At 43.5% G+C, this 10,652-nt stretch overlaps 1 protein-coding gene across 1 annotated transcript; it reads right to left on the bottom strand.

The window, feature by feature from the left end:
• Positions 1 to 889: 889 nt before the first annotated feature.
• Positions 890 to 9,111, bottom strand: arl1 (ADP-ribosylation factor-like 1). The gene is made up of 6 exons (XM_063217045.1): positions 8,968 to 9,111; positions 8,216 to 8,353; positions 8,031 to 8,112; positions 5,213 to 5,324; positions 4,407 to 4,585; positions 890 to 1,947 (listed from the first exon to the last, which is right to left on the bottom strand). Exons 1-6 carry the CDS (start codon positions 8,969 to 8,971, stop codon positions 1,917 to 1,919), a joined length of 546 nt encoding a protein of 181 aa, XP_063073115.1. The 5' UTR covers positions 8,972 to 9,111; the 3' UTR covers positions 890 to 1,916.
• Between the last annotated feature and the right edge of the window lie 1,541 nt (positions 9,112 to 10,652).

Here is a 10,652-nt window from a genome sequence, read left to right as displayed (position 1 = left end):
TCTTTATATACCGGTATATGTATGGATGAGTCATTTAAAGAATTGGGAAAAAAACAGAGCCCTCACACATCATATAACTGAACCAAGTATATTTTTCCAAATGTCATAGGTACACCAAAAATATGATATAATATTCATAAACTACACACTCCAAGCTTACATATGGTATATGGCAAGCTATGATAACCAACTGCAAAATGGCTGTTAAGGCCTTGACAGTTTACAACTACATAGGACTAAAACGTATAGCCTAGAGCATACTGGGGTCATGTACAATATGTACAGTAGGAATGAGTTATATTACTGGTACCACTCAAAGTCTTATTAGGGACATCTTGGAGGTTCAAAGAAGTCATGTGGCACTTGGGAAAAGCCATCTAGATCCAGACATCACAACACAATGTAATCGCAGAGGAACCGTATCACTGATGCTGGTTGCTAAGGAAGATGCTTTGCCTAGCAACTGTTGCTATGCAAAAGGTACACCAAATACAGTATAATATCTGTATACTACGGACTCCAAGCTTTAATATGGTATATCATAAGCTATTATAACCAACTGCATCATGGCTCTAGAGGCCTTGGCAGTGTACCACTACATAGGACTAGAATGCATGGGGTCATATACAATATGATGTGAAAAATGATAGTGGGAGTGAGTTATATGACTGTTACCACTCAAATTCTTATTCAGGACATCTTGAAGATTAAAAAAAGTCATGTGGCGTTTTGTTGTGGGGGGGCGGGAGTGCATGGTAGGCTACCGTTCCTCCCCGTCTAAAGAGGCTTAACACAGCATCTACAGTTCTTTATCTATGGAGGCCACACAGCAATCGCAACCTTGTGCTTGACACAGCTTGACTGGTTGTAGAGAAACGCAAACCAAATGTGTACATCATTGTTTTATTACAGCAACGTCATAGCCTGTAGAGTTTGAGTCCGTTGGTGAAGCCGCAAGAAGCAACACCGGTGCATTCTCATATAAATAGGCCATTACAAATCCATCGCATACAAACGACAATTAACTCTGTTTTTTAAATAGATAAGTACTAAAATACCAAAAAAGTTAGATATCGTCAAGGCAGCAACATCCAAGTCTAATCGGAGTTGTAAGCAGATGAGGAAAAAAGACAAATTAACCAAATCAAGAAAATACACAAGCCAAACAAAAGATCATTCAATAAACAATCAATAAAACCCACAAATCAGTTTTAGTTACAAAAAAAGGATGTAGTGGAATCACAACGGAGGAGGGGCTTTGGATTATTATTGATCAGATATCGGCACAAAGAAAATTGAAATAAAAACAAATAAGAAAACAAAACAAAAGCTGAGAGGAAAACGAGACATTGCAAAAAGGAAAAGGGACTGAAAGAGTAACAACACAACTACAGCTGCGGTTTGAGTTCACCATTTGCAAGTCCATCATTTTGGGGTTGGTGGTGGTCAAGCATCTTACAGGTCCAGCATGACACTCACTACTGACCAGAGTGCAGTCTCCTCCAGTCCTCCCACAAGACTTGTACTTGACAAGAACTGCGCTCAAATTCCCAACTCTGAGACGATTGGTCTCGGAGCAGCCGGCAAGAAGGGGGTGGCGGCAGGCAACACTTTGGATTGATTCTTCTCTTCCCACCACACACACACACAAAATTACGGATGACACTGTGTGTGGAGGGGGGTATTATACGCATACGTACGTGTGTGTGTGTGTGTGTGTGTTTGTGTAGGGGAGGATGTTTGCCAGAATAAAGGATGCAAAGAAAGGGTGCTGCCTTCGGAGAATGAGAAGGCAAGATTGCAGTCAGTCACTGGTCCAAAGGGCAGCCAATCAGGAGTCTTTTTGCTGGAGGTCAAAGTTCAGGAGTATTTACAAGGTGGGAAGAGTTGGACAGGAGTGATCTGTGAGTGTTCGCTTACTGCCGACTCTTCAACGCTTCCACTAGCCTGCGGAGAGGGAGAAAGATAGATTAAGGAATGCACTGCAGTGAATATGCTTCATAGTTAATCCGTTTAAAAAAATAATAATTTAATGAATACAATAGTGCCATTAGTTCTGGCTGCACCACCCTGACGTGTGCTACTGCTAACATGTCATTGACCCATACATGTGTGTGTGAGAGAAGGAAATGTAAGGGAAAGCAGCAGAGTCAATACTCAAATTGAATTGCACCACTGTTTACACAGCAACTACATCCGTCTCAGTTACTGACTAACCAGAAATTACAGTCAAAGGGATTAATCATCACTATCAGTGCACATCTACTGGAAGGGGCATAGGATAGTAGAACCAGAGATTCTTTAAGTATAGAGAGATGCCATTGTTATAGGTTGCTATGGGCACCTAACATGACCAGGTTCCGGTTTGCCTAAAGGGGCGTGTCATAATACTCCTAGCATTGAATAGAACAGTCCTTAGGTCTGCTTAGGTCTGCCTAAAGGGGAAATTCCCCCCCTCCCCCTTGCAATAATAGAACCCGGAAACAATGGGCCAATGGAACCTCTCTCTCTCTACTCTCTCTGGTAGAACAAATAAAAAACAACATTTGCAGGAAATTGACTAGCAGCTGTGAAGCAAAGCAAGGCAAACCTTTCCATCAGCTGTGGTGATATACAGTCTTGTCAACATGTCTAGATGAGCATAACGGTATTGTTTTTCATCTGAGGAAGATAAGCAGCTGCAATACAGCGATATCATCACCACCTCAGGTGTAAAATATTTCCTACATGTCTACATGAGCAGATAAGTAGGTATCAGTGTTTGCATCCAAGGTAGTTGTGTAAACCTCTGTTGTGGCGTTAAGCTTAACTCTGAACAGGCCAAACCAGTCTGAGCCAGATCAACTTGACAATTTAGTTCACCGACACCTATATGGGAACGCAGTCTGTTTTGTTGTATTCTTTGTGATGTCCACATGTCAGTGACATGTCAGCGTGATCCAATTTTTTTCTGACCATGGATATGTTGAAACCACGCGATGGCAATGAATTGAAATTTAATCTAGAGGCCCTGCCATGGTCAACTGGTAGGGCACTCGCCTGCCATGCGGCTGACCCGGGTTCCTGGTCCGGGTACTTTGCACACCCCTCCCCGTCTCTCTCTCTCTCTCTCTCTCTCCAATTTGTTTCCTGTCCACCTCTCACACTGTCCTATCAAATAAAGTCGAAAAAGACCAAAAAAATCTTTTCAAAAAAAGAGGGGGAAAAAAAGAAATTAAATCTAGAAATGAAATCATCATTGCAGACTAACAGCATGTGGGAACCCCTCCTAAAAGAAGACCCGTTTCTGACTCGCAAACTGATCGACACCCAAGTGGCAAAAAATGGGTGCTGGTACTCGCCTAAAAAAAGTGCTGTTGAAATTCAGTACTATACAGGAATTACTTAAAAAGTCCAGGTATTCTTGAGGACAAAATTGAGAAGTGCCAGTGCTCATAAGCACTGCCGACCATACCCGTCAACTTTGAGCTCCCAAAATCCGGGAGATATTCTAAAGGCCAAATTCTGACAGTCAACGGGATGACAGAGACGGATCGGGCTGTGCGTTCTACACTGCTTTTCACAACGGCGCACGTGCAAAGACAGTCCTGTCTAAAATCCCTCAGCACACGTTTTACAGCGTGGAAAAACAATGCAATGAAAACAAAACAATGAAATGAGCGCAAAGAGTTTCTTCTTGTTTTGTCGCATAAGTTGTCTCTTCGTGCAAAAGTTTGTGCTGCCTACAGGTTGTGATTAGGTTAATCACATGATTCGCTGTTCCGAGGCTGTTTAAAGCGCTGCATGAACTGACGGTTACTGACGAAAAGAGTGGGCGCACAAGCGCTAGAAATCTACGGAGCTCGAGGGTGACAGACAGCTCGTATTTTCAAGGAACTTCAATTCTAGGTGGCATCTGGCATACAATCTTCTGGCAGGTAGCTTGATAAGCAAGACCCTCTGTCTCTCTCTTCAAGAGGGGGTGTGGCTCGTCGGACAGGGCCGTGGGTATAATTAGGCTACTGGACAGACGGTGTTTTTTGATCATGTGAAAAATCCGGGATATTTCCGTAAAAAATGTCAAATGGAATTAGGGGAATTAGGGATGGTTGACAGGTATGCTGGTAGCCACAAAGGGGAGTAATAATAGTGCAGTCCCATGATAGGCCTGGTGGCGTCATTTTTCAACGCCATTTGAGACGGCAGCAATCTTGGCAACACGTTTGCCACTTTTTAGGGACCCCTCCCTAATGACATTGTGCTAGCCATCACTTAAGTTATGTTGCCAGGAAGGCATGGTTTTGAGTGCAGCGGCAGTTTTGGAAGCCAAATGCAAATGCTTGGCGTCAAACTGTGCCGTTTTTTCACATCAAAAAGAAAGTCATCCGAATGATGCTAGGCTATATTTGTCAATAAAGGAGTCTCACCATTCCATGGCCTCGTCGAGGCCAGTGCCCTTGGTGGCGGAGGTCTTGAAGATCTGCCACTTGCGGTCCTTGAGGGCGGGCAGTCCCAGCGAGTTGGCCACCTCGGTCGGCGTCATGGCCTGCTCCATGTCCTGCTTGTTGGCAAACACCACCAGGATGGCCTTCTTCAACTCCTCCTCCTGGGAAACGCACAAGCCAAGAAATCGGTATGTTAAAAAGTATTTGTGGAGCTTTTATGCATTTATTTGGACAGAACAGTCCAAGAATGTGATAGGAAATGAGCGGGAGAGATAGAGTGGAAGGTTCAGGAAATGGCCTCTGGTCGGAACCGAACTTAGGTCCCTGGTGGTACGGCGCCTTAGACCACTGAGTCACTGCGCCCCCGCAAATTGTCCATTAATAAGCACTCGATTCAGGACTTTATAGTCAAGGCAACCACTTTTGACAAAAAACACATCCCACCTTGACTAGGTCTCCCAATAAGTAGATTAGTAAGATTGTATAGGCTATGTATGGCCTGCTCCGTGTCCTCATTTGGAAAACAACCACTCAATTGAATTTAAAAGCTCAATTAAATAATTTAATCAATGGCTTGATTGGTACCAAAGTCGGTAAGTAGAACTATTCAATTAAACTTTCATTTGTGTGTGTGTGTGTCTCATCTGAATGTCTGTGACCGTTCTCAAAACATTGAATGTTTACTCTAACGTCACAGGGTCACTTACTTCAATAACAAAAGTGAGCGTGCATTAATATTGTGTGTGTGTGTGTGTGTGAGAGACAGAGAGAGAGACAGAGAGAGTTACCTCCAGCATGGCAACCAGTTCAGACTTGGAGATGCCCATGCGGTCTCTGTCACTGCTGTCCACCACGTAGATGACGGCGTCCGTATTGGAGTAGTAGCACCGCCAGTACGGCCTGAGGGACACAGACACATGTGAAGTAATTAGCCATTAGACAAATACCAATACTAATAGCAATAGCAATAACCAAGACACATGCATGTTGAGAGCACAAGACACATAAGAATAGAGTGCGCACACACGCGTGCGCGCGCACACACGCGTGCGCGCGCGCACACACACACACACACACACACACACACACACACACACACACACACACACACACACACACACACACACACACACACTCACAGCATTCCCAGTACGACCTGAGGAGAGTTGGTGTTTTATTACCATAGCCAAGCACGTAATATGGCACTTCATTAAAAGGAAGGACTGACACCACCAGAGACATAGTAGCTCCATCAGGTAATCACCTGGCTTTGAAGTGAGATTGCACCTCCAACTATGCTGCTAAATGCTAGACCACTGGACTACAATGGACCATGTTGGACGGCACAGTTTGACTTTTGTATTCCACTATTGGACTGTACCTACACTACCTCACAACACACACACATACACACACACACACACACACACTGTACCAGGGACTGCACCTTACCTGCACTACCTCAGTCCTGGAACCTACATCTGGTATTGTTTTTATACTGTACTTTCACTGTTATTATTTCTATTATTGTAGTGTCAACATTCTTGATTTATCTCATCTCTGTTACATGTTCAATGTTCAATGTAAAATGCTAAATGTTGAATGTTAAATGTTCATTTATACTGTATTTATTATTGTCCATTGTTACCAGTCCATCACTGTTACCTGTCCTGTCTGCACTTTATGTCAGTCTGAAAAATGTCAGTTTGTATATGTCTTGTCCTGGCATGGTATAGAGAGAAAATGCAATTTCATTCTTCCTTGTATGTCTTGTGCATATGATGAAAGTGACAATAAAAGCTGACTTGACTTGAAACATTCTCGCATAACACAGTCTGTGACCCTACCAACATACTATGACTGTGTAGTGTATAACAACATTTATTATATGGTTGTGACGTCATCTGTCGAATGCTCCATTCATTTCAACGGGGCTCCCCAACGTTCGGACGTCTGTTATTTTTCGATAACGGACGGGTTGGTCTATAACAGACCGCTGTCAATGGCAACAAGACTTTTCACTGCTAAAGCGACTTTTCAACAACACTCTAATCAGCTGCTGTGATAGACAGCACGTGTCCTGGCTACCGCTGTCAATGGCAACAAGACGTTCACTGCTAAAGCCACTGGCTTGTATATTAAGTCAGTGGCTAAAGCGAATGTTTCATAGCACTCCGCAGGGGGTCCGGTCTTTTGTCACTCTAATCAGCTGCTGTGATAGACAACACCTGTTGTCCTGGCTACCTAGCTGTTGCCTAGCGTGTTCCACAACGGCACTGTTTTGTTTTGCGCAGCAACAATCTTAACATTAAATAGGTCTAAAGAAATGTCCCCGCCATGTGTGAATCATTTAAGTATATCCATATAATAAGCGGGTTAACTTTCGGCGAGTCGGTCGCTTTGTGGAATAGCAGCACTTCAGAGAGAACAAGACCCCTCCGCTCCGCGTCGGGGTCTAAAGATTCTCTCTGTCGTGCTGCTATTCCACGGTAGCGACCTTCTCGCCGAACGTTAACCCTTACGTAACATGCGCCCAACATACCAGCGCAATGTCTACACACTACACTTACACTATGCCACACAGAGGCTATTGACACGCTAGCGCAACAGGTTCTCCAAGATACCCGTTCACCCAGCCCATAAGACAGCCATAGAAAATTGATGAGAATGTTAGCCCTGCCATGTTTGCTACACAAATAAGCATCTGACTCTACTTTGCAGGAACTTTCCTTAGAAATTACTTGTAGCCTACAGCTATGATAATGTTCAAGGACAGATGGCTCTTACGCAGACAGAGGCATATCCAAAGCAGCGGAAAGAAACAGCCAATGGATATTGACAATACAATACAATATGTATTTATATAGCACAGTGTCACAACTATGAAGTTGAATTCAAAGCGCTTTTAAGATACATATACACACACACACACACACGTTCCCACATTCACACACCAGCTCTGGAGGCTGCCGCACGGCGCAAAATTGTCCGGGGTTCATGTGAGAAAGTGCACATATGCGCGCACACATAAACAAAGACAGTAATGAAAGTCCTTTAAAGAAGATTACATTAGAAACGATCATAACATACAGGTAGCATAATTTCATAGCATCAAGACCTAGCCTACTTAAGTGAAATAAACCTCGCCTGATAAAGTGAAAGGACTCGCAGAGATGAACCTAATTAGCAACATGGTAACAATTGAGTAATGGCATTGCAATGATTGGCCATGGGATCATGCAAGCTCAGCTTGATCAACCTGCAGCTGGCCACCTTTGGGGAGAGTGTATGCTAACTTATAGTATATTTACTTAAAGGCTGAAGCACCCTTGAATCAAAGGCATACTACTGATGTTCTCTATAATTCATTTAGGCAGTTTCTCAATACTCTCTCAGTCTCATGTATACCGTCTACTGGCTGGCACAATGGACTGCTTAACATCTCGTCCTGTGCTGCTTTATGATTCCACTTCCTCTGCTGCTGCTCATTGACAGCTCATGTTGCATGCAGAACACACTGAGTGCCAACGTTTCCAACTATACAATTTCTGACTGAGTTAGAAAATGGTTGGAGATAGGATTCATTTCATCCTGTGCATCACATACCTGATACTGGTCTGGCCACCAAGATCCCACACCTGGAACTTTAGGTTCTTGTATGTCACCGTCTCCACGTTGAAACCAATAGCTGTGACAGGATACAAAGTTGGTCATCATCAAATCCTTCAACTCAAAATTTCGAAATTCAGTTATATGCCTACACCGTAGCGTCCAAACAGAATGGTACTGACTTGGGATGGTTGTCACAACTTCTCCGACCTGCAGGCGGTACAGAATGGTCGTTTTTCCAGCCCCGTCGAGTCCCAGAATCAGGATCCTCATCTCCCGGGTTCCGAACAGGCCGGAGAACAGACTGGAGAAAAAGCCACCTACGGAATAAAAAAAGAAAAGTGTAGAAAAAAAAGAAGTCATACGCCCTCAACTGCCCCGTTTCGTGCAGTTATATTCAGGTTACCAGAGCCAACCCCACTCTGTGACACATAAATACCCAACCCGGGCACATTAAAACCACAACGACAGCAAACTAGCATTTGCTGACAGATAGTTGGGTAGTTCTAGTGATAAGTCCCAACAGCAGAAGGTTGGAGTGCATGACGGATTAACATAACGATGTCAAATTGGAAAGATTTGATTAGGTCGACAGATATCACAAGCTAACATTGGTGTTAGCATAACTGTTTTTAGCCAGGAAAAAAGAGGCCTACCAGAATATCGTTAACTTAGACTAAACCAACTGCCTTACGTGTATTAACAAGGGAAAATAATGCAACAAAATGTGCATAAAATAGCAAGTTGTCTGAAACAATCCATCACTACTTTGCATCTGAATGGCAGACAGGCAGATAGCTTGCTAGCTGGCTAAAATGCTGAGCGTCCAAGGTTTGTTGTTACAGGACAGCAAGATACTCTGACACAGTAGATGGGTTACGTTTTGACGCAGTCTATTTCAGATAAAGTTTTATATAAAAGGCATGCTATTTACCCATTTCGGCGAGGTCCTAGCTACGTCTACGCTTAAATGATGGTATCCTGGTAGAGAACGACAGCAGCTATCGGCGGACCACACGCTTCCGTGCTTGGAGTCCGAAATGACGTGTCGCTCTGCCTGACGATGGGTGACAGCGAGCTTGATTTCCATTCAGCAGATTCGACAAACACGGACTCAAAGTGCGCATTCAATGATAGAACGACAGTAACACGCGCTGACCACTTATTCAAGTCAGTGTGCGCATTTTTAGAATTTATGCAAAGCAGCCTGGTTGCTTGCAATGCAGACATACGGGTTATTTTTTATTTAACATAACTTGGCCATTGTTAACCTAACGTTTATCATTCCATAATTGGTAATGGGCAATATGTATATAGCCTACTACTGGTTTCCATTAGGCCTAGCTCTACTGTAGAGATTATATTCACAATATCACAGAAAGAATCATTGCAGTTCATGATGGTTCACGAAAGTATTTTTGTTGTTGTTGTTGTTGTTTAAGTGGACTTAGGTCTCGCTGCTGGTGATATCCTCCACCCAAACTACACTTTAATCACCCAGAGGCAGATGAAAATAAGACTGCAATTTTAAAAAAACAACACATTTGTTCTAACATTTGGCAGCATAGGCTACTGGCTAAATGTTGTGTCACCCTGTCTGGATTTTACCCTAGGCACAACCAGGAGTGCATCTTAATATGGGACCTTGCCTCCTCCACTTGCCTCCTCCACTCGCTTCTCGTCATGATGACATCACTGACAACAGCATTATATTTCAATATCTTGCAAAAGCTCAATTGTAGAGTCTTTTTCTCGTTTGCAATTGGGATGGTGAATGAAAAACAGTCCCTCAAAAGTTGTTGTGGCTAGGCTGACAGCTGGGAAACTTTATCGTTTTCTCCACGGAGGAGGGGCCAGGAGGCGGGGCGAGGAGACAAGCGCAAGTGGAGGAGGCAAGGTGGCATATTAAGATGCACTCCAGTAGTCTAGAGGAGACTGAACACAAGACATATTTTAGGATGATATTGCTCTAGTATAGACCTATACACTGTAATTTATTTAGGCCCTAGGCCATATTGTGTCTTACAGACAATCAAAAGAGTTTTAAACTCAATTGTAAACTTCAATAGGAATAGCCCAGCAACCTAGATCTTAAAGGAGAAGTCCACTTTTTTGAACATTAAGGCCATTTTCTGAGTGGTCTGCAAGTTTAAGAGTCCCCCTCACCGTTTATTTCATGTTTGCTGCAGTCTCTGTTATTTGGCTGATTTGGATTTTATCTCAACCAGCTTTAGAATGGCCGTCTATGGGCACCTGCAACTCTGTTCTGAATATCACCTTAAACAACAAGACTTCTCCTTTAAAACAATCGAGAACATTCTCACGCAGCAGGTAAAGCGCATGGCGGACTAACTGCCAAGCTAGAGTCTACCCTGTCCCATATGTTGGTTCATGCCCTTTCGGGTGCCATTGGGGGCTGCCACCTTGCACGGGGTGTGGTGTGGCATAAATGCAATTTCGTTTTGTGCAGTGAGCACTGTGCTGTGGAGTGCTATGTCACAATGACAATGGGAGTTGGAGTTTCCCAGTAGGGCTTTCAGATGTGTCACACGAATGAATGATGGTGCATTAAAATCTATTAATCTGAATGTGAAGTAGGTAAAAACAAAATACCAGAAA

Source organism: Engraulis encrasicolus, chromosome 15 (assembly GCF_034702125.1).
Source record: "Engraulis encrasicolus isolate BLACKSEA-1 chromosome 15, IST_EnEncr_1.0, whole genome shotgun sequence".
Taxonomy (NCBI): domain Eukaryota; kingdom Metazoa; phylum Chordata; class Actinopteri; order Clupeiformes; family Engraulidae; genus Engraulis; species Engraulis encrasicolus.
The sequence above is the reverse complement of the archived record's forward strand: the minus strand, read 5'-3'. Positions and strand labels throughout refer to the sequence as shown.